Genomic DNA, 24827 nt, shown 5'->3' on the forward strand with positions numbered 1-24827 from the left:
AAAACAACATTGAGATACCACCTCACTCCAGTTAGAATGGCAAAAATCAAGAACTCTAACAACAACAGATGCTGGAGGGGATGTGGACAGAAGGAAACCTTATTGCATTGTTGGTGGGAATGTAAACTTGTTCAACCACTTTGGAAAGCAGTATGAAGGTTCCTCAAAAGACTTCACATAGAGCTCCCCTATGACCCAGCAATCCCACTTTTGGGCATTTACCCAAATGTTTACAAACAAGACCACACTAAAGCTACCTGCACAACTATGTTTATTGCAGCACTATTTACCATAGCTAAGATATGGAACCAACCCAGATGCCCCTCAGTAGATGAATGGATCAAGAAAATGTGGTATATATACACAATGGAATTCTATGCCTCCATCAGAAAGAATGACATTGCCCCATTTGTTAGGAAATGGAAAAACTTGGGACAAAATTATATTAAGTGAAGTAAGCCAGGCCCAAAGCAACATAGGTCCCATGGTTTCCCTTATTTGCAATATCTAGTATATGTATGAGTCAAGCAGAAAAGGTCAGATAATGTGATGTTAGGAAAATGAACCCTTAGATATGTATTTTAATGTTTTTTTCTTTCATGCATTTGTTTCTAACGCATTTATAAGATTATCTCTTTGTTGCTTTGTACGTCCCTCCCCCACAGTATAACCCTGCTTTCACTATATTTGATGTCAGTATAACTTGTGGAGGAGATGGGGAAAAACAAGTCGTTTAAGGATACAGGTGGACCTGTTGCAACAATGAGAAGTACAAGTTGTCATGTCTAAAACGAGCTTTACAACGTTGCGGGGGGAGGGGGGGGAGGATTGGGTGGGGGGGTAGGGGGGGAGGCTGGGAAGGGATGTGAAGGGTAAACAAAGGAGGAGGCTGCAATGCTTGATAAGAAATGTACACATTATCCTGCCCATGTAATTGTAACCCCTCTGTACAATATGTTCACACAAAAAAAATTAAATTAAAAAAAAGAAAATGTGGTATGTATATACATACATACATACATACATATATATATATATATATATATATATATATATATATAAAACCATAGAAGGAATAAAATGAAACCCTGTCATTTGCAAGAACATGGATAAAACCAGAGGCTTATTATGTTAAGTGAAATAAGCGTAGAACAGAAAGACAAGAGCCATTATGATTTCTCTCATACGTGCAATCTAAAAATACTAGTACCATAGAAGTTGAGAATAAAATGGTGGTGACCAGAATTTGGTCACAATGAGGACAGGCTGGAGTTATGGGTTAATCTAATAAATTGGCTGGGTATGGAGTTAATCTAAGGAGCTTTGCTGTGCTACCGTACAGGAGAGTGACTACAGAATACAATTATGCACTGTGTATTTCAAAACGCTAGTATATATATATATTAAAATTTTCACCATAAGAAATGCTGAGAAGCTGGGTACTGATGACTCATGCTTATAATTATAGCTACTCAAGAGGCTGAGATCTGTGGATCATAGTTCAAAGCCAGTCTGGGTGGGAAATTCTGTGAACCTCTCATCTCCAACTAACCAACGAAAGTGCTGAATTGTAGCTCTAACTGATGGGTTTTCAGTGAGAAAACCATTAAGACCAAGGGCTGGATTCTGAGTAACACATCATTTGAAAAAGGGATATTTTGTTCTTTCGTTATTATGTATAAGTAGCTGTACAAAGGGAATTCAACACATTGCTTTGTGAGTGCAATGCATCTTGATCAATGTCATCCCTTTCATCATTCTCCCCCCATCTCTCCCATCCTCACACATTACCTCAATTTTGCCATAGTTTCCTAAGTCCATGACTGCATTTTTCCATCCTTCCTCTCTCCATTTGTCTACATCCACCCCTTGCCCTCACCACTCTCCTCCACCCTCCAATACCTCATGTTCCAGTTTTCAGCACCAGCACTTTTAAACATCCTGAGTGAAGGTCTTATTCCCCTTGGTTTGGGGTGAACAAACACTTTTTTTTCAAAAACAAAAAAGCAGTGAGTTCCATGAAGGGACCTTCTGAGACACTTAGAATTATTCTGAAAGGAATCCAAGTGTAGGTAAAGACTACTTACGCAAATATGATGTCCCCTCTCTTAGAGTAAGCAGGAATCGCACTAGCTATAGTGGAAAACCCATATGAATAAATAATGGCCTCTTCGGTCTTCATAAACTTTGCCAGACGCTCCTCCAAATCCAAATGAACATCTATTTCAACAGAAAATTTAGATACTTAAACCATCTTCTGATTCTTTTTGCTCTAGTAAAAACCAGACATCATAGTTTGTTCCCATTTCCACCTTAAAGAACTATTAAAATAACTGGACCATCTGGGTGCCAGTGGCTCACACCTATAATCCTAGCTACTGAGGAGACTGAGATTTGAGGATCAGAGCCAGCCCAGGCAGGAAAATCCATGAGACTCTTATCTCCAATTATACACCAGAAAAACGGAAGTGGGGTTGTGGCTCAAGTGGTAGAGCACTCACCTTGAGCTGAAGTGCTCAGGGATAGTGCTCAGGCCCAGAGTTCAAGCCCCACGACCGACCAAAAAACAAAAAACAAAACAAACCCAAAAACAAAAACAAAAGAAAACAAAACTGGCCCATCTCTCATATGTGGAAGCTACAGCCAACATACACTAGAACATGGTAAATTACACAGGGCTCTAGACATTCACACACAGTGAGACGGGGATTTTTAGGAGAAGAACACAATGGCACAATGCCTATATGCATCTGATCATATAAAATAATATTTATTGAAATGAACTTCAGGAAATGGAAAAATGGTTTTTTCTTTGTTGCTGTTTTTGTGTTGTTGTTTTTCTGTCATTTGTTCATTTATCTTTCTTTGAGAGGGTAAGAAACAGAGGGACAAAGGGTGAACTAATGCAGCAATGGTACTCACCAGACATTATATTGAAAATGAACTGTACAACTGTGGGTGGAGATGGGAAGGAAAAACTGGGAGAGAGTGAGGGAAGAAGTGAAAACTGTCCAGAAAGAAAAGTACTCATTACCTGACTTATGTAACTGTAACCCCTCTGTACTTCACCTTTAACAACAGAAAATATATATTAAAAAGAAAACATCAACCTCTGGGCCAGAAGCACTTTGGAGGCATATGTAACTAGCTATGACTGTAAAGGAGCTACTGGGGTATTTTTGTTTCTCTATCAATCTACTGTAAAAACCCCAGACCCACTATCTGCTACAAATGCTCTAACATTCTTTGACTGAAACACTGTGGGCTTTATCATTATTCTACATTAACTTACTGAAGGTCTTTTGAATTTCAGCAAAACAGTAAAATAATGTACTCTGTCAAGAAAGTGATATACACATTACAACTCCTCGTGGCTTCTCCTCTAACAACCTGTGCTGGCACACAGTTGAGGACCTGCCATCCCTTTGCAGGACTTGGCTGCTATCTGAACTTCTTAAGTGTAAACGGGGGAACTGGAATTTATAACACACATAGAAATTTGGTCTTTTTATAGGAGGAGCTTAAGAATGCTCATGTAGTAACAAGGATAAATGATAATTATTTAATTGATCTTTGTTTATTTCCCTCTGAAAACCCCTCAGGTTACCTAATTCCATTTTCATACATTATGACTGTTTACTGAGATATGATGAGACCGAAATTGAGTGTGGCTTTATTTCAGGCTTTCAGAGTAAGTTAATAAGTTGATAAAAACTGGCAGTTAAGAATATTCCCATCAGCATGCACACTGATTGCCATTTGTACACCATTGTGGAGAAGGATCTCTGAACAATTACTGACTTGCTTAGTCTCAAAGTCTTGCAAAGTCCCAAAACTTCTGCCCTTCTATCTGAAGCAGCTGGGTTTTAGCTGATATCAGCCCTGAAGAGCAGGTTCTGTGGTAGGCAGAATGGGGTCAGTGCAGAACTTGTTTCTCATGATACTACTTATGCAATGAAGAAACTCACAAACCAGGGAAGGAAGACAGCAAGGAAGAAAACAGAATGTTCTTTGACTTCAGTGTGCCTATTTTTTGCATATAGAATGACCCATTTTGGCAACTGGCAACTGGTACCATAGCTTTGCCTAAAACGTAACTCAAGCATTCCATTTTCCATAGACAGAGAAGAGATCATAGTGAGAAATGACCAGAAAGTGTTTGCCTGCTTCAAGGAACTTGTGGCACTTTCTACACCTGCTTATCTGTCTGTCTGATTTCCTCCCCAGACTTTAAGACAGAAGGTCTGGTCACTGAGGCCAACGCAAAGCTCAGCCAAGCTTTGGGGCTTCAGATTTGGGATTCCCTAATCACTTGGTAAGCAACTGAACAAGTCTAAAAACTGCTTTGTGCTTTCTGATGCCTCTTCTGCTAAAAAGGAATAATAATTACACCTTTTTATTTCCCCCTTTTTTTCCCCCCTTTTTGGTCAGTCATGGGGCTTGAACTCTACGTCTGGGTGCTGTCCCTCTGCTTTTCAGCTCACGGCTAGCGCTCTACCACTTGAGCCACAGCACCACTTCCAGCCTTTTGTTTATGTGGTGCTGAGGAATCGAACCCAGGGCCTCATGCATGCAAGGCAAGCACTCTACCACTGAGCCAACTTCCCAGCCCCAATTACACCTTTTCCAACAGGGTGGTAGGAGGGCCACACAGATTAATGTCCATAAAACACTTAAGACAGTTCTTGGCACAAAACAAGCAATATATAATATACAACTTTGTGCATTAAGCCTGCTTCTGTATAATGAAAGGGTTTCTTTTAAAAGGAAAACACAGATTTTATTTTCGAGTTATCCGAATTAGTGGCATTTTCAGAAGCAAAAATCAATATACAGTTAGTAACAATAAAATGCTAGGTTTTCTTTGAAAGTTTGTAAGCACACAGTACTTACTATGATACAGTTGTATGAGTATTAAATTAGTCTATCCCAAGATAATCCACACACAAGGAAATTAGTCATCCTTCATTTCCTTCTCCAGAAAAGAAAAGCTACTGTTCTCACATTTCTGCCACCTGGCTACCCACCTAGGGCTATTTTCCAGCCTGTGACTAGGCATGATCTGGTGCAAATTCTCACCAGAAGACAGTGGGGAAGAGTGCCATGTGTCCTACATTCTGTTCAGAGTGGGGACAAAAATGCGAGATCAATGTACAGGATGTGGGAAGACCTGAGTCCCTTTTTGGCTATTAAGAGCAGAACCCTCAGTGGCTGGACACTTCCTCTGATAGCTGTCATATAGGACAGAAACCTTCTTCTTATATCACTATCTCTTAGGGCAGATGCAGTCTGATAGAGCACATAAAAGGCACTTACTGCTCTCTTCACACACTACACCCAGTCCCAGACCCCAATGTATTTCCCCTCAGTGGTTTCAGACTACAAATCAAAATGAAGTAACATTTCATACCCACTTTAATACCAAGACTGATTTAAGAATATGTTTTCCAAGAAGTTTTGAAATAAAACTGAATTCTTTTTTCTTTTTGAGGGGTTTGAACTTGGTCTGTGTTGCATTATTTTTTTTTACTCAAAAAGCCTGGACTGTGATCCTCCTATTTTAACTTTCCACATAGCTGGAATGTCAGGTACATACCACTGTGCCCAGCTTCAAATTGTTTGACATGAGGGAGTCTTAAAGTTTTTGGCCTTGAACCCTGATCCTCCTAATCTCCACTTCCTGAGCAGCTAAGATTGGAGACACTATACCTGGATCAAATTGAATCTTAGCTCTTGAACAGAATACTCTGAAAAAGCATACAACAGCAACTTACCAAATGTACCATAAAATCCTCTAGGTCCACAGGTGCCCACACCATACTTCCTTAGAGAGGCTAAAGCTGCTGCCTTTATTGAAGAAAAAAAAAATAAAATAATTTACCTGGAAGGGCACAAAACTGGTACTTTTTTTTTTTTTAACCCATACAGTTCCTTCCTCCCAGTTCCATTTTCCTTTTTTCTTATAACAATTCTAAGAAGATTTAGGAAAAAACTAAGTGTAATGATTCTTAAACTATGGAAAGTTACATTAGCTTGATTCTCACAACCTGGTTAATTCAATGCTCTGACTTTTTGTATCTGCATTAACAAATGTTTGTTAGCCCACAATCCCAATAAGAGATGGAACAATTTCCTAGATGCTTCTCTGACAATTACCCAAGTCTGGATTACTAGGGTCTCTGGCTGTCACACATTCTCAGCCCCACTAAACATTTTTGCTTCCGTTATGTCTAAGTCCAGGCTCCAAGTCTATCAGACAAAGAAATAAAGAGAAGCATTTGGCCCTTCCTGACAGCACACACTTGTGTTTTAGACTGTTGCTTCCTGAGTTAGTAATGCTACTTGCCCACTTCAGCATTAAGTGCTACTTACCTTAACACGAGGATTATCCAGCAACCCAAGAAAATTAAAGGAGGAAAAATTTATACATTCTTTCCCATTCACCACAATGTTGTGGCTCGGAGGGCTAGGAGCAAAGAGACAAAGAGTGGTTTGCTTCAGCATACACCCAAGTCAGGTGTCCTCACACTGCCCTGGTGGCAGGACCAACATAACAATGTTGTCATGCTACTCCAATATTTGCCTTCCAATATGTCCTTTCTCTTTTTGAAGAAGTAAAATTAGAGAATGCTAGATTTTTTTTTTTTTAATGCCTTTCTGGCTGGGAATGTGGCTTACTGGTAGAGTGTTTGCCTAGCATGGATGAAGCTCTGATTTTGATTCCTCATTATCATCTAAACAGAAAAAGCCAGAAGAGGCACTGTGGCCTAAGTGCTAGCCATGAGCAAAAGGTGGGCAAGGACAGTGCCCAGGCCCTGAGTTCAAGCCCCAGGACTGACAAAAAAAAAGAAAAGAAAAAAATACCTTTGCATTAATTCTGTTCTGAGTAAGTTACCCCTATTTCTTTTATATAAATGATGAACTAGAATCCCATGTGGACAAATGGCAATTTTTGCTTTGGCTAAGACATATCTAAATAGAGAGCAAGGGAAAGGGTGACACTGTCCAAAAAGAAATTTACTTTTTTTTCTTTTTTGCTGGTCCAGGGGCTTAAACTCTGGGCCTAGGCGCTGTCCCTGAGCTTCTCTTACTCAAGGCAAGCACTCTACCATTTGATCCACAGCACCACTTCTGGCTTCTTTTTAGTAGTTTATTGGAGATAAGAGTCTCGTGCTATTTCCTGCTCAAACTGGCTTTGAATCATGATCCTCAGATCTCAGCCACCTGGGTACCTAGGATTACAGGTGTGAGTCACTGGTGCCTAGCTAAGAAATGTACTCTTTACTTGACTTATGTAACTGACCCCTCTGTACATCATCTTTATAATCACAAAAAAAATAAATAAAGAAGTGTCTAAATAAAATAAGATGGAATACAATCTGGAAGACAAAAAGAAAATATATAAAATGATTTAAAAAGATTAAAGGCAAGAACAGGCAAAACAAGTTATGATCTTGCATAGCTATGTAGTTTAAAAATAAATGTTGGAATGCTATTTGAGAGGACTCCCAACCCACCCTCACACCTCAAAGTATTAGGGTGGCAAGCTCACACCTGTAATCCTAGCTACTCGGGAGGCTGAGATTTGAGGATCATGGTTCAAAGCCAGACTGGGCTGAAAAGTTCTTGAGTCTCTAAGCTCCAATTAACCACCAAAATGCGGGAAGTAGAGCTGTGGGTCAAATGGTGGAGTACTAATCTTGAGCAAAAATGCTGAGGGACAGTGCTGAGGCCCTGAGTTCAAGCCCCAGGACAGCACAAAAAGAAAAAGAAAAAGAAAGGCATGCAGAAATGGTGTAAGTCAAATGTTCCCACTTGGTAGCCCTGAGTAACACAGAGCCAGAGGTCTGTGTCAGTCTCTCCCTTCCGTGGGTGTGCCTGCGATTACATTCAACTCTTGGTGTAACACATGAAGAAGATCAATAGTTGGTAACCAACATGTATCTTCTTGTCCCTACCCTGCCACCTGGAACAGCACACCATTATTTTCCAGCTGCTCTTGCAAGTAGGTGTGTGCAACTAGTGCTCTTAATCAAGATGACAGCAGCAAGAAGCTTCTGTACTATCCTCTGCCTACTAGTCTGTCTTGAGATAACTTATGAGTAAAAAGGATGGGAACCTGGGGCCTTCAATTTCCTGGAGCTGCCCATCTCTTTTCTTCTCGGTGAGGGGAAATAAACTTTTACCTATGTAAGCCATGGAAGTTTAGGTTTCCTAATATAAGCAGCAGAACTCAACCCTAAACTACAATTTCAGCAAACAGTAATCAGTTTCTTTGATACAAATATTATATATGTTCCTAGGAGTAGGGCTTCAAAATATAAGCAAGGTTCAACTGTTTTAAGACCACAATTTTTAAAGTAATGCTTTTAGAGGTCAAGTATAGGAATGACAAATAGTGAATGGATATTTGAAGCTTGGGGAAATGCAGAGGGTCAGCAATAAGATCTTACATATTCTGATAGAAGTGAAAGCCATCACCTCTGAAAAGTAAATTTTTAAAAAGCAATTGAATGATGAGTATGGTATCCAAGATGTCACAGGAGAATTAGAATTAAATTACTAAATGAGGTAAGGAAAAAAAGCATTATTATGTGATTCAAAATGTATACTTAAATTTGATTATTTTTGGTTACTTGTATATCCATTTAAGTTTACTATCAACATGGCCAAAATACTATCTTAAATTTAATCAATCACCTAATATTTCAGCAGATATTGTTGTATAGTATTCAAATGAGCTAGTGATCAAACTCCTCAGTTTGTGATTAAACTCTTCAGCTAGTTATCAAACTCCTCAGATTAAACTCCTCAGTTAAAAGGAAATACTGCTCAATCATGTACAAAAGAAACAACTACAAATAAAGGCAGAGGAAGGCTGAAAACAAAAGAGAATATTTTCTTATTTACTCATTAACTACCCGAAAGCTGTGCAGCTGTTATGCTACTTGACAGACGTTAATGTAAAAGTATTGTCAGAGATGGAGAAAGATACTCTGTAATGACAAAAAGACCATTTGCAAAGCTTTAACAAGTGAGAAGCCCAAATACAACTAATAATGCATTTTCAAATTAAATAATTTAAGCAAAATAGAATAAGCCCACATAGGAATACTGATTGCTGTCCACTGTCTCCTTTTATTCATATGCAATCAAGCAGAAAGCAAATGTTAGGACTAAAATATTTGAATAACAAAACTCCTGACTCAATAGATACAAACATTCTGAACTAGAACAAATGTTTGCTTTCTTATACACTATAGAATATCCACTATAAAATACACAACTTTATGCATCATAATACACTAGAGGAATCATTTGTAAAACTTCAAGCTGCTTGAGAGGCTAAGAATAGGAGGATCGAGATTCAAGGACAGCCTGGGCAGAAAACTTTGCAAGACTCCTAAACCCATAGCTCAGTGTGGTAGATTTCATTTGTCATCCCAAGCTTTGTGGGAGGCTAAGATTGAGAGAACCTTGGTTCTAGGCCAGTTGAGTCAGAAAAGCCAGTGAGACTCCATCACACAGAGGGGAAACTGGGAAGGGAGGCTTATACCTGCCATGCCAGAAATGGTAAGAAGTTTAAAATAGGTAGCTTGTGATCCAGGGCAGGAACTGTGATTACTTTGACAAGAAGTGACATCTATCTCAAAAATAACTACTGAAAAATAACTACTGATTCTTTTCTGAAGTTGCCTGCCCACCAAGTATGGGACACTGAGTTCAAACAAAACTTTCTTCAACCTTTTTCCCTGTGCTTTTAGAAAACAATTTACCTATCACTTTTGATTATAATGGAACTACTGTGCATACTGAAAAAACAGAATCAAGTCTAAGAATCACCAAAGACTGAGAAGGTATCAGACATAGCACTAAAAAATAGTATAGGCAGGGGCTAGTAGCTCACACCTGGAATCCTAACTACTCAGGAGGCTGAGATCTGAGAATGTTGTTCAAAGCCAGCTCTGGCAGGAAAAGTCCATAAGACTCAACTCTAGTTAACTATCAAAAATCAGGAAGTAGAACTGTGGCTCAAGTGGTAGAGTACTAGCCCTGAGCAAACACGGGACAGTACCCAAACCTTGAGTTTAAGCCCCAGTTCTGAAACAAAAAACAAACAACCCAGTATAGTTCAAAAGGGTAAAACAAACAATTTTAAAATGTGTAAAAATTATTACCTTCCGTGGGCACTCCTTGAGAGTCTATCTACTAACATATAGAAGAAAATGGCTAGGTCTGCTGTCATCCTAGCAGGAGGATGAGTTCTGAGGATCAAGGTTTGAAGCCATCCCAAGCAGGAAAGTCCATAAGACTATCTTCAATTAAACAACACAAAGCTGGTAGACTATTAGCCTTGAGCAAAAAAGCTCAGGGACAGAGCTCAGGCCCTGAGTTCAAGCCCTATGAAAAGCACTCCGCCAAAAAAGGTTTTTAAAAAAAGAAAAAAGGAAAGAAAAGAAAAAGGAAAAAGAAAACAGGATAGTCATGTGGGAGAGAAAGAAACGAATTCCCAAGTTAACAGTTATAGGATATTCTAGTGTCACACAGTATATATGCATATAGCAACAAGTCATACTGGAGCAGGTTGACAAGTTTCTAAGAAGCAAAAGTAAAATGAACCCAATATATAACTAATACATTTGAATATTCTGAATAGAGGCTTATACTCCTGGAGGGAGATAAGAATAAACCAGAGACTGTTACACAGAGTTAAGCAAGTAAGGCAAAAGGAAATGATTAATTCCAGAGAAAATGTGTACTCAGGAAAGAAACTGTAGTTATATCTTATTATAGTCATAAAAACATAGACACTAAATAGTCTAAGGATACATTACAACTGAACTCTGCTGGGGCAGGGGAAGAAAGGAACAAGGTCTCTATGTGTACCTGAGCAACATCCAGCTTAAGATTCCCAGCTAGAGGAAGATCAGCTTTTTCTAATCCACATCAAGATCTCACAGGGGCAGGGAAATAAGTGCAGGTATGTTTTTATACAGTCTGTCTTTCAAATAATTAATATAATAAAATCTGGGGCTGGAAAAAAATAAAGACGTAACTCCATTCATGTTTGGGATTTGTTTTTAAAGAAAAAAAGATAAACTTTAATCCCTAAATTGAAGACTTTAGAAGTAATCTAAAGCTGGGCATCAGTGCTTTATGCCTAGCTACTCAGGAGGCTGAGATCAGAGGATTGCAGTTCGAAGCCAGCATGGACAGGAAAGTCTGTGAGATTCTTTTTTTTTTTTTTAATTAAGGTTGTTTTTTTTTTTTTATTGTGAAAATACTGTACAGAGGGATTACAATGACGACATTTCTTTTTTTTTTTTTTTTTTTTTTTGGTCCAGTCGTGGGGCCTGAACTCTGGGCCTGGACACTGTCCCTCAGCTCTTCAGCTCAGGGCTAGCACTTGACCCACAGCGCCACTTCCGTTTTTTTTTCTTTTTTTCTTATGTGGTGCTGAGGAATCAAACCTAGGGCCTCATGCATGCAAGGCAAGCGCTCTACCACTAAGCCACCTTCCCAGCCCATGAGTACATTTCTTATCAAGCATTGTTGCCTCCTCCTTTGTTTTCCCTTACCATCCCTGCTGTCCCATTCCCATCCCCTCTCCCCCCCCCCCCCCAAAGTTGTAGAGTTCATTTTTCGACATAACGTCTTGTATCTCATTGTTGCAATGGGTCCACTTGTACCCCTGTTAAAACAATTTGTTTTTTCCCTTCCCCTCCACAAATTATAACAACATCAAACACAGTGAAAACAGGGGTTATACCGTGAGGAATGGACATACAAAGCAACAAAGAAATCATCTTACAAGTATGTTAGAAACAATAGCAAGAAAGAAAACCCATTTGAGTCCTTATCTTTGGGTTCATTTTGCCTAACATCTCTAATTAATCAGCAAGAAGTGGAGCTGTGGCTCAAGTGGAAGAGCACTAGCTTTGAGGAAAAAACCTCAGGACAGCATCCAGATCCTGAGTTCAAGCCCCAGAACTGGCACTAACTCTCTCCGTCTCTCTCCCTCCTCCCCTCCCTCCGTTCTTCTCTCCCCTTTCTCTCTGTCTCTCTCTCTGTCTCTCTCTCTCTGTCTCTCTCTCTTACACACACACACACACACACACACACACACACACACACACACACACACACACACACACACACACACACACACACACACACACACACACAGAGCTATCTAGACCATATCTAAAAGAAATGTCTGTATTGGTCTGTATTGGGAACTAAAGCAGTAAGTTTACTCCTAGAAATTTTGAAATGTTTTACCAGTGAAAAAATGAATACAAAAGCAGCATAAACTTTAGCAAAAACAACTAAAGGACACTAAACACAAATGATCCACTAAGCCAAATCAACTTACCCTGAAACAATGTTGTAGTTAAGAGCAGGATGGTCTTTTGACACAGGAGGAACAAGAGGTTCAGGTTGCCATTCTTCAATCAATTCTTCCTTTTCCTATGGGAGAAGAAGAGACAGAGCATAGTACAAGCCACTTCTTATTAATGCCAGCAATATATGAACTATATGCTGAATGGAAACTCCTAGGGAATACATTGTTAGAAATGTCTAGCCTAACTCTAGTTACTGTGGTTAGAACAAGAATAGAATCATTCTTGAGTTTGGCTATTGACACCCTCAACTCTTTCTAATTTGCTTGTTTATTCATGCAGTTTTAAGGGTGATTTGAGAATTTTAAGAAAAATTTATTTCTATGCTTAAGATTTTCCTGCCTTTCCCATATATACTACATCAAAATTCCACTTGAGATGGGAATAGACAGAATTCTAACTCTAAACTTCGTTTGTGAAAACTACAGGCAGAATTATCTCTCAGGCCTCAAAAACAGGTGTACTTTCCCCGAGTGACTGGTATAACCTTCAAATAGACAGTGGTAAAAATCCAGTAGTTGCTCTTGTGTTCCTGAAACCATCAATAGGTTAGACTGCTGTTTACTACTTTCAAAGAATATAGGCCCATCATATGGTGTTCCTTTGGATAGTGACCTTATTCCTCATTTTCCCGGTATTTTTTTTAACCCTGATGTTTCATTCCCCTTGATTTCCTTACATTACAGAAAACATTTTAACATATACTAGTTGAGTCACAATCCCTTTTTAGAAAGATGTAGCAACTACAATAGTACACAAAAAAAGATTAAATTACCTTAATTGTAAGATCAGATCGTTCTTGTAATTTGTAGGTCTTAGAAAAAAGAAGCCTGATTATCCAGAGTATTAGAATACCTTCCAGAATAAGATGATAAGCAGGAGCCTACAAGAAAAAAAAAAAAAAAAACAATGAAAAAGAAATAAACTCTTCTGAAGCCTGCATATTAAATTCAGTACACCTGAAGGTGCTGCCTTTGGTGACCTTTTATCTATTATATGGTCCTGTATCATTTGTTACTTCTTTTTTTTTTAATTTAATTTTTTTTTTGTGAACATACTGTACAGAGGGGTTACAATTACATGGGCAGGATAATGCATACATTTCTTATCAAGCATTGCAGCCTCCTCCTTTGTTTACCCTTCACATCCCTTCCCAGCCTCCCCCCCCAGCCGCCTCCCCAATCCCTCCCCCCACACCAATGTTGTAAAGCTCGTTTTCGACATGACAACTTGTACTTCTCATTGTTGCAACAGGTCCACCTGTATCCTTAAACGACTTTGTTTTTCCCCATCTCCTCCACAAGTTATACTGACATCAAATATAGTGAAAGCAGGTAATTTGTTACTTCTTATATTTACTACCAGAGCATTCTCAATATCTATTCATTCCTTTTCCTATGTCTTCTCCTTCACATGAGAAAGCTCTAATACTTTAAAGACTTTTTTAGGAATAAAATGAAAAAAAATTAAACCAGACAAGCCCAATACTTAAAACAATATTATCATATCCTACAGATAATTTTTTTCTGGCAGGAAATGATTGTAAAAAAATTACTCCACTTAATAAGCCTTCTATCACCTCGATCTACTCAAGAATAAGTTAGCCTCCATCTACTTACAAGTAAGTTAATAGTTATGTGCAATCAGTTACTACAACATGCAAAGTTTTACACATCTTACTACACATTCTATATCCAGGATAACTCTCCTCAAACCCTTTCTAGAGTATGGTAGAACGAGGGGATGGGAGGGAGGGAGGGATGACTATAAATGCTTAAAGGAATAGCAGTTCTTCTTTCTACCATAGTTTCCCCAAAGTATGTCATGTGTTTCACATCAATAATCACAAAGGTATCTTAACAATATTATCTCAGATTTTCTGATTAACTGTATGATTTCAGAATGAAAGCTAAGCTTTCATATGAATGATTCTAGATATCAACTAATCTTCAGCCAGTGAGTTACAGGATGTCCTACTTTAGTGGGTTTTTGTTGGCAAATTCATTGAAAAGAAGCATTTCAAAGCCAACTGTGATGGTGCATGCCTGTAATCCCAGTACGTGGGAGGAAGAACTCAAGTTACAGGCAGATTTGGATACAAAAAAGAGCATTTATAAACAACACCATTGTTTTAAAGCATTGGACAGAAAGTAATAAGGATAGCTAAAAAAAAAATTGAGGAGTGTAAAATTTCTGGTAAATTTCCACAACAAGTTAATGTGCAAAAAACTCTAAAACTACATATGTATGCTAAATACACAAATGGCTCTTTTTCTTTTTTTCCAGGTACACTATGTCATACAGGTCCCCTCAAGTTCTACAAAGTACACAGAAATTGGGAACAAGATTATATACATTTTTCTCAATTTTAAAAAATTACTCTTGATGAAAAATTACTGATCCCTATTAAATAGGAGTAAATGTAAATATTCTTTTAGCAATTACTCTAGCAGGGGATTACTAGAGGCTGTCCAAATCAGTAAATAGTCCACTCTCAAAGATTCACCAAGTGACAAGAAACTATTAATGTAGGAAATTAATTTTTAAAAAATCATCTTTTCCTCTTAAGGCTATGTTACATACTAGGAGTTTCCAAGTCTCTGATCATCATGTTTAGGAAAGAAGTTACACAACAAAATTTCAAAACCAACATGCAAATATATAATAAATTGTTTCCTTAAAAACTCATTTCTTAAAAATATTCAATTTTAGTAACTTATGTTAGTCACTATAGCTAACCTATAGCTGTATATCAGTTAACTACATAATGATATATATATATATATATATATATATATATCTGTATTAAGATAATCACCCATGAAGTGGAAGATCTTGAGACAAGGAGTGGGATACTGAGACTCAAAAACAAGAGGCTGGGAACAGTAGCAGATCACTTGCCTAATATGTGGACAGGCCCTGTGTTCAACCCCAGTATTACCCCCCCAAAAAAGAAAGAAAGAAAGAAAGGGAGGGAGGAAGAAAGGAAGGAAGGAAGAAAGAAAGAATAGCAGAGAGCCAGACACATGGTCTCAAAATACTTTTCATGAAAAATTTCCCATCAAGTTGTGTAATGGAAGACACTATGGAAAGCAAAGCAAAATTCACTGTGTCAGCCCTTAGAAACTCGGCCAATTTGTTAAATGTATGATCTATTCCTAGCGTTTAGATCTCTCCTGATCAAAGCACTAATTAAGTAGCATGCACTACTTAAATTTGCATTTTAGTTTAATTAGAAATTAATTTCTTCGGTGGCTATCCCCTACACATAGTCAGTAGCTCAGCAGCCGAAAGACAATGCAGAAAGTTCCACACTACAGCACAGGGATTTGTCAATGCAGCAGCAGCATTTGTCAATTAATCAGACATTCTCCTAAGACGGCCCATTGTGATTTCCTACTATGTTACATATCTGAAGTAGCTTCCCTTTCAAAAAAAAAAGAAGCCTGAACTATTTTTAGAAAACAACTTTATTAAAATAGTTGTATTTTCTATTTAAAAAATGCCAGATGTATGCCACAGAATGACGAAGTACTTCGTATTTTAGAATCCTGTATCATCCCGTTTCTTGTCTAACTCCCAATCCGATTCACTATAATGTTTCTCTCCGACTAACTGCACCACACGTCCGAGGACCGGATTTCCCGAGGACCATCTCGGACCGAGACTGTCCACTCTACTTGCTCCAACTTTGTCAGCTGTCAGGAGCGATCCGGTTTGGACCAGTCACACCCTGTGGCCCCTCTCAGGGGTTCCTTTCCCGCCTTCTACAGGAGCCCGGGACCGCGGGTTCACACTCAGGTCCCGGCGGCCGCGCCCCGGCCTACCGGCCCCGGCCTACCGGCCCCTCCACCCGCGACCGGCGGCGGACACCGACTCCTTCGAGAGCCCTTTCGCCAGGGAGCGCCCGGGCGAGCGGGACCGAATCCGCCCACCCGAGCCCTCGCACCTCAGACCCACTCGCGCCTTCTCACCCTCCCCAGAGCCTCTCCGGCCAGAGAGCCCACCTCATACAGCGCCTGCACCATCTCCACCAGGACCCATTGCTCCGCGGCGGTAGCCATGGTCAGCTGCTGGGTCTCCTTCCGGAAGGCGGAACACAGGTGTGTTAAATTGTGCGCGGCGCGAGCCAGTGACGTCATCGCGCCGGCCGGAGGGGACGAAGGAGTGCTGGGTACCGCCTCCTCACGCATGCGCACTAACCAGGCAATGGTTGGTGGGGCAGTTGAAAAACCTGACTGCTGGCAGATGAAGAAGCTGTGGGCCAGTTTCTCTGCCTGGTGCGGTTAAGGATGCCAGGCCCCGAGCAGGACTCGCTAGAGACAGCCAATGGCTTTTGTCCTTTGAAGTCAGTGGTTGCAGAATGTTTTAAATTGCATCAGTAATCTAATTTTGGTATGTGTGTAAATATATATGCATATATTTATATAATTTGTAACATATCTATATATAATACACTTATATATGTATAATATATTGGTATATAACATTTATATATTTATGTAAATACATTTATATACTTATCATATATTTTATACATTTATATATTTTAATACATAAATATATGCTTTAATATATACAATATATTTAATACATTTATACATAAATTATATAGCTATATATTTGTAGTATAGTTATACAATATATAGGTTATATATTTAAATATATAAATGTATATTATTTTAACATTTGTAATGTTATAATCATATATTAAATATAGATTTATAAATTTTTTTGGGGGGGGTCCGATCGTGGGGCCTGAAATCTGGGCCTGGGCACTGTCCCTCAGCTCTTCAGCTCAAGGCTAGCACTCTGCCACTTGAGCCACAACACCACTTCCGGCTTTTTTCTTTTTGCTTATGTGGTGCTGAGGAATCGAACCCAGGGCCTCATGCATGCAAGGCAAGCGCTCTACCACTGAGCCACCTTCCCAGCCCCATAGATTTAATTTTTATATATTTATATATAATATTTGTAGGGGCACCTAATTTGATTTCAATGGTTAAATATAAGTTGGATCCCAGAGATCTTATTTTTTTTCAATTCTCCTGTGTGTACATATTGTATTTTTAATCACACAATTTTCTAGAATAATTTTATTTCTCATTCATTTTCTTTAAACTTTTTCCATTGGTGAAGGGAATTATTTAATTCTCTTACATCGTGTATTGTTGTTTACATTTGACCCTTTGTTTTGGAAATTATAATTCAGTATGATGCTAGATAGATATGAACATAGTTACTTTTTTCCCTAAAGGGTAACAGATTTTTCTAGTGCATTTTTGTATACAATCCTGACTTTTTCAGTACCTAAATAGCCTCAAGATTACTATGCAGCCCATAATGTCAGTGCTCTGCCCACATCTCCTGACATGCATTCCTGTGTTCTCACACATTGTATTATTCCCTTGGCATTTTCTTCCCAATAAGCAGCACTTGCATCTCTCAAAAACCTATTTTAAGACTTCCAGGCCCAACTCATGGAGAGTTGGAAGAGTCTGAGGTTTTTATCACACAGGGGTAAATGGGATAGTGGCCCTCTCATAAGGAAATATCCCCAGAGAAAAATTGAGAAACAATGTTTTGCCAGCTATCCAAACATCCCTTAGGCTAGTCATGATGATAAAAGTATCATTGTGTGGGGATTGGAACAGAGAAATGTCTTTTTGGAGTCTTAACATTCAACCTACTAAAGCCATATCCTTCCTAATCTTACTTCCCCACTCTCCTACCAGTTTTCCCCCTGAGAACATTCACTAACATATCTCTTTCACCGAGGTATCTTTTCTTTTCTTTTCTCTTCTTTTTTCTGGTTGTGGGGCCTGAACTCTGGGCCTGGGGGCTGTCCTTTAGCTCTTCAGCTCAAGGCTAGCACTCTACCACTTGAGCCAGAGGGCCACTTCCAGCTTTTTCTGCTTATGTGGTGCTGAGGAATCGAACCCAGGGTCTCGTGCATGCAAGGCAAGCATTCTAACACTGAGCCACCTTTTTTCCAGCCCTCATCGAGGTCTTTTGAAGAAATAAATCGAATAAAGTTTATATCTGCAATTTCTTATTTAGTTCCATTTATCTAATTGTTGTGATTCCAATACAATACTAATTTTTGAAATTATGTATTTTGAGATATTTGTAGACTCATATGAAATTGTGAGAAATAATACAGAAATATCCTAGCATTCTTTTTATAACTCACATATCAATATCCAGTTCTCAATGTAATATCTTGCAAAATGATCAACCGTATTAAAACCAGGCTATTGATGTAAGTGAAGTTGACGTACAGGTCTTTTCAGTTGAGATATGAACATAGAATTCCTACTGTTCCCTTTTCATAGCTATACCCACTTCTTCTCTGACCCCTGGAACCCACCGGTCTCGTTCTTACAATTTTAAGTTCATTTATATAAATTGAATCAGGCAATAGGGGACTTCTGGGATCATGTGAGGATGGTGTTCTACTACTGAGCCACATAGTTTGTTCATTTTGATAGCTGAGTGGTATTCCATAGTGTATGCCAAGCATGTTCAGCTACTTGTATATTGAAGAACATTTGGTAGTTTCCAGTTTCATACCATTTTGAGTAAAACAACTACAAACATTTGTGTACAGGTTCCTCTCTCCACTTACTCTCTCTGTACTTAGATTTGACTTCAGGGCCTTGTACTTTACTCAGTTTGCTTACTCAGTTGTTGCTCAACCACTTGAGCTACTCTTCTAGCCCATCTTTTTGTTAGTTATTTTGGGGATGGATTTTTCTGCTCAGGACAGTCTTCTCACAACAATCTTTCAGATCTTAGCTTCCTGAGTAGCCAGGATTACAGTCATAAGCCACTAGCACCTAGCATAGTATACAATATGAACAATTTTAACATCTCTGGGATCCTTGCCCTGGAGCATCATTGGTGAATCATAAAGTGATTTTTATGAAAATGACCAAACTATTTTGCAGAATGGCTATACCATTTTACATTTGCACCAACAACACACGTGATTTAGTTTCTCTGCATCCTCTCTAGGATTATCACTATTTCTTTTAGTTGCTATTTTGAGGATTGCAATTATTTGGTTTTAATTTTTTGGTTGATCAAGGATGTGAAATCTTTCCATAGACTTATTCATCATCAAATAAAGATGACATTTCTTTTTAATGAAATGTCTATACATATCCTTTGTACTTTTCCAATTGGATTAGTTGTGTCCTGCTTTTGCATTTTGAGAGTTGCTGGTATATTGTGGATACTAGTCCTTTGTGGGATTGGTGGTGTTGTGGGCTAAATGTTTGCGTTTCCTAAAAATCATAGCTTGACAACATCACAGTACATTAGGCCAAGCCTAATGTTGTAATCTATATGCCATAGTAATACTATTAAGAAGTTATGATATTAAGAATAATACTGCTAGGCACCAGTGGCTCATTCTTCTAATCCTAGCTACTCAAGAGGATAAGATCTGAGGATCAAGATTCAAAGCCAACTGGGGCAGGAAAGTCTGTGTGACTTTTATCTCCAATTAACCACTAAAAAGCCAGAAAAGGAGCTGTGGCTCAAGTGGTAGAGCATTAACCTTGAATAAAAATGCTAGGGGACTGGGAATGTGGCTTAGTGGTAGAGTGCTTGCCTAGCAGGCATGAAGCCCTGGGTTCCATTCCTTAGTACCAAAAAAAAAAAAAAAAGCCAGAAGTGGCACTGTACCTCAAGTGCTAGAGTGCTAGCTTTGAGCAAAAGAAGCTCAAGGACAGTGCCCTGGTCCTGAGTTCAAGCCCCAGGACTGGCAAAAAAAATTGCTAGGGACAGTGCCCAGGCCCTGAATTCAAGCCACACACTACCAGAACACACACAGGTGCTCACGCACGGGTGCGCGCACACACACACACACACGCAAAACCACACACACAGAAAGAGAATAATACTGAGAATATTAAGACATGCTTAAGCATCAGGACTCCAGTGGATTAATACCACTAACTGGAGGTGGATTGGTTATATGAGCCATCTTTTTCTTGTGTGTTTTCTCACCATATCACACCCTGCATGTTGTCATGTAGCAAGGAGGATCTCACCTTAACAGTAGACTCCGCAGCCACCAGAAATGTTAGAAATGAATTTCTTTCCTTTAGTAGCTGTTTATTCTATGGGATTTTATCAGCAGAGAGCAGACTAAGACAGATGGTATTCGGAGGTGGAGCGTTTGAGAGATGCTTAGGTCATGAGGGTGGGGCTACATAAGTGGAATCAGTGCATAAAAACAAGAGGCCTCAGCTTGGTGCGGGTGGCTCATGCCTCTAACCTTGTTCCTCAGGAGGCTGAGACCTGAAGATTTTTATTTGAAGCTAGCCCAGGCAGAAAAGCCCACGAGAATCTTTCTTTTTTTCCAGTTAACCAGCAAAATGCTGGAGGTGCAATTGTGGCTAATGTAGTAGAATGCTAGCCTTTAGTGAAAAAGCTCAGGGACAGTATCCAGGCCCATGTCTAAAAGAGAGGAATTTGGAGTGAGATATTATAATGTGGACTTTTCACAGGAGTATGCATTCTGTAATGATAAAATTATTAGTATAGTAATTAGCACATTTATCACTTTAAACATTTATCATTTGTGGAGAAAATGTTCAAAATCTTTTCTTCCAGCTGTTTTTAAAAGATACATTGTTCCCAGTCATAGTCATCATTCTGTGGGAAAGAAAGAACTTATTCCTCATGTCCAACTGTAAATTTGTACCCATCATGTAGCTTCTCCCAAGTCCTTTATCTATATTTCCCACTCCTGCCAACTTCCATGAGATCAATTAGTTTCCTCAGATGAATAAGATTACATGGCACTTGTCTTTCTGTGTCTGGCTTATTTCACTTTATGTAAGCTCTTATTTTACTTAATATCAGTCTAGGTTCACCTGGGGTTATTCTGAACATGACAGGATTTTATTATTCTTTTATTCTTCTAAATAACATTCTATTGTATATGTGCACCCCATATTCTTTCAACATCCATCTGTTCATGGACACTTAGGCAAAACAGAATGATTTTTATGTTTTTAAAGTTTTATTGTAAAGGTGATGTACAGAGGGTTACAGTTACGTAAGTCAGGTAATGAGTAGATTTGTTTTTGAACAGTGTCACCTCCTACAGAGTGACTGTAATAGAGGTGATGGCAGAAGCCACAAAGAGACAAGAAATTGGTTAGGCATCCCAGAGATGGGCAACATCAGGCAACCATTGCTAGTGTTCCCGTGGAAGACAAGGAGAGGAAGAGCCTGGCTGGGGTGCCTTGCAGGTACTAGGATCCCCATGACCACTTCGGAGGGACACTGCTTATAGAGAACCCCATGAAGGGAGGGGAAACTGTGAGCTCCCTAGGATGCCCATCTGCTAGCAGTACTTTGAGGCTAACTGAAAGGGCAAGAAGGCTGACAATACCAGCACTCTGTGATCTGATCCAGGGCTGGGGGGGGGGCAGTGGGTTGCTGTGGCAGCAGACACATAACACCACAGGCAGAGTGTTGTGTCTCACAGTCCCAGTAGAAACACGACATCCTAAGGCACTCAGTTGGGTCTGCTCTTGGATAAAATGAAGACTGTGAAAAGAAAGAGAGGAACCAAGGCTCTATCCAGAAAACTAGCAGACTGGCTTTGCTAGTACCCAGTAGAGGGAGGCAAAGAGGGATGGGCTTGGAGAGATACCAGGTTCTCAGTGTGGGACGTGGTAAATTTACTGCATCTTGCAGAAGAGATACTAAAGAACCCAGCAGGGTAAACAGGTTCCCTCCCAAGATCATCTATAGGAGGTGTGGAGAAGAGGCTGAGTCCTGAAATATGGTCACCCAAGTGGCAGAACTGGAGTTCAGGAGGGTGGCAGGAAGCCAAGAAAGCACAGCATAAGAGAGTAGCTATTTTAGTGAACACTGCTGATAGGCCAAGCAGAAAAGAAAGTAACCATGGATTCAACCTCACAGGCATAGTCGGCAACCTTGATGGGAACAGTGGTGTAAGGGACGACTGAAGTTACAGTGAGCTGCAGAGAGAATGGGAAACAAAAGACTGGGGGAAGAGGTATGAACAGCTTCAGTTCTTCTTCTGAGAATGCAGTGATACACTGTTCTTTAGTTGGAATGCTGATTACGGGACTCCTGCAGATTTCAAAACCCATTTATGTTCACGTCCATTACCTAAAATGACACAATATTTGTATATTGCCTACATATACCTTTGCATATACTTTAAATCATGTTTAGATTACTTGCATCAGTACAATATACAACTCTTTGCATATACGTTTTAGACCATAATGTTTAGAGAATAATGAGAAAAACAAGAAAAACTTTCTGAAAATTTTGTGGTGCATATTTGTGATCAAAGATTGGTTGAACTCACAGAAATGGAACCCAGAGACATGGAATGCTTACTGCACTTACCTCATTGTTTCCAAGTATCTTTTTTGGGAGGTGCTAGTCCCAGTGCTTGAAATGAAGGTCTGGTCACTGTCCCTAAGCTTCTTTTGCTCAAGGTAGTACTCTACCACTTGAAACACAGCTCCGCTTCTTTCTTTTTATTGGAGATAAGAGTCACACTGACTTTTCTGCCTGGACCGGCTTAGAACCACAATCTTCACCTCTCAGACACCTGAGCAGCTAGGATTACAGGCATGAGCCACCAGTGCCCAGCTTAACCAAGTATCAGACTTATTAAGAGTTTAAAGAAGTACTAGAAACATTTCAGACCTTGCTTTTGATAATTTGGGGTTCTTTTAAAAAGGACCTTCATTTGTATTTATTTTGTGCTGAATTCATTCCATGCTATAAGATTTGAATTTTCCGAGTGTAGTTTTTTCTTCTCTGTAGCCTATTCTGGTTTTGGAAGAATCTATTCTCTTCAAGTGAGTATTACCTCCTGGTATATCAGAGCTCATGCCTGGGTTAATATGTCCACGAACTCTACAGGCACACTCGTGAGTGCTCCATGGAAAACCAGGAGCATTTGTTCACTTGGATGTGTCCAATAACTAGGCCATCTCTATCTTAGTCCTCCTCTTGGAGCATAACCCAGCATATGTATGTGTCACATGCACAATTGTCACACTGTATGTTGTATATATGTATGATGAATTAAAACTTAAGATCAGCATGCAACAAAAATATAGCACTCTCTGTGGCCTATAGCCCTGTGTGCAGCCCCACTTTGTCTGTCCAGGATGTACCTACAGGATATCAACTACACCACTGCTAGGCTAACATACATTGTTTCTATAAAGCAGTACATTTCAGGTATTTGGTGACTTCAGATATGTACACTTTTGGTGACCTTTGTTTTGCAGGTGTTTTTACAGTGAACATGAAGATCAGACATTCCTGCTTTCTTGGAGTTTCTGAGTCAAGTGAATAAATAGCACACCACTTTCAGGGATCATGAGATACTATGTTTTGCTTCAACTTTTTCCACACTTCTCTCTCATGGGTTTGTGTAAACACAGAAGTGAGTTTTAAAAGTCATTTGGGATCCTAAATGTTGAAAAAGTTCAACAGATTGTCCAAAAATAAATTACATTTTGCTTAAATGGGAACTTACTATGCTTGGTTAAATTTATAACTTTTTCTCGAGGGTGCTATCAATAAGCATTTATGATGATACACAATTTTAAACTTTCCATTCTTTAATTAAACTACACACTTAGGAGAAAGGTCCAGAGGAATGTAAGTAGGAGAGTACCTCTCTATGATGGAATAAGAAACTAGTGTGTTTGTATAGCGACAATTTGAGGGTTTATTTTCCCCTGAGAGAATTGAAATAGTATTAAAGGAGGTCTTAAAATATAAACTCTTTGGTAGTGGGCATACTTCTGGGCCATTATTCTACAAATAGAAATGAAAAGTATTTCCATACTTTATTAGAAAGAGAGGGAAGCACAGTTTCAAATTGCACTTTGCCTCTACACCTGCCTTCTACACATATGGTCAGTATGACCTTATTAGATGTTATTTAAAGTGTCTATGTCCAATATCACCAGTTGTCAAGTGGAGATAAGGCTGTTGCGGCAATGAGGTGAATTAATGCCAATGTCTGGCCCCTGAGTGCTGGTTGCCTGCTCAGGATATTATCTTTGCATCTATCATGGCAACAAGATCTCAATACACATGAACTGGGTATTCAAGGCTTGCATGCAAACGCCCCTGCTTAGCTAGCTCTAAGATCTTTGATAATTTAAATGGAGCTCTGGCTATGGGTGTCTTATTCTCCTGTAGAACTCCTATGACACAGCAGTTACCAGGAAGCCATCACCACACTTGGTAAGAGTCCTGAAGTTGTAAGGCGGGAAGGCCACGACAAGATAGCCAGTTTAAGTTCAATCAGATTTCAGGGGAGACAGGACAGAAGGAAAGGAGATAAGAGGATTTATTTAAAGGCACGCAATCAGTTAGAGACAGAGATGCCAA

General features: G+C 39.3%; 1 protein-coding gene and 1 long non-coding RNA gene across 3 annotated transcripts in view; one reads left to right on the top strand and one right to left on the bottom strand.

Moving 5' to 3' along the window:
• The window catches only part of Sptlc1 (serine palmitoyltransferase long chain base subunit 1), a 53587-nt gene extending 37068 nt beyond the window's left edge, over positions 1-16519 (bottom strand). For both annotated transcript variants that reach the window (XM_042686871.1, XM_042686869.1), the window contains exons 1-6: positions 16412-16519; positions 13180-13287; positions 12377-12471; positions 6373-6466; positions 5775-5847; positions 2088-2220 (exon numbers count right to left, since the gene is read on the bottom strand). In XM_042686871.1, the coding sequence (XP_042542805.1) occupies positions 2088-2220; positions 5775-5847; positions 6373-6466; positions 12377-12471; positions 13180-13287; positions 16412-16468 (560 nt within the window). In that variant the 5' untranslated portion in view covers positions 16469-16519. The remainder of the gene's footprint in view (positions 1-2087; positions 2221-5774; positions 5848-6372; positions 6467-12376; positions 12472-13179; positions 13288-16411) is intronic.
• Positions 16520-16685: 166 nt separating this feature from the next.
• Positions 16686-23883, top strand: LOC122113512. The gene is made up of 3 exons (XR_006148448.1): positions 16686-16799; positions 22353-22449; positions 23711-23883. It is a non-coding gene; the product is annotated as an uncharacterized LOC122113512 (long non-coding RNA).
• Positions 23884-24827: the final 944 nt, after the last annotated feature.

The sequence above is a fragment of the Dipodomys spectabilis genome, unplaced genomic scaffold (assembly GCF_019054845.1).
Source record: "Dipodomys spectabilis isolate Male_0828 unplaced genomic scaffold, ASM1905484v1 ptg000098l, whole genome shotgun sequence".
Classification (NCBI taxonomy): Eukaryota; Metazoa; Chordata; class Mammalia; order Rodentia; family Heteromyidae; genus Dipodomys; species Dipodomys spectabilis.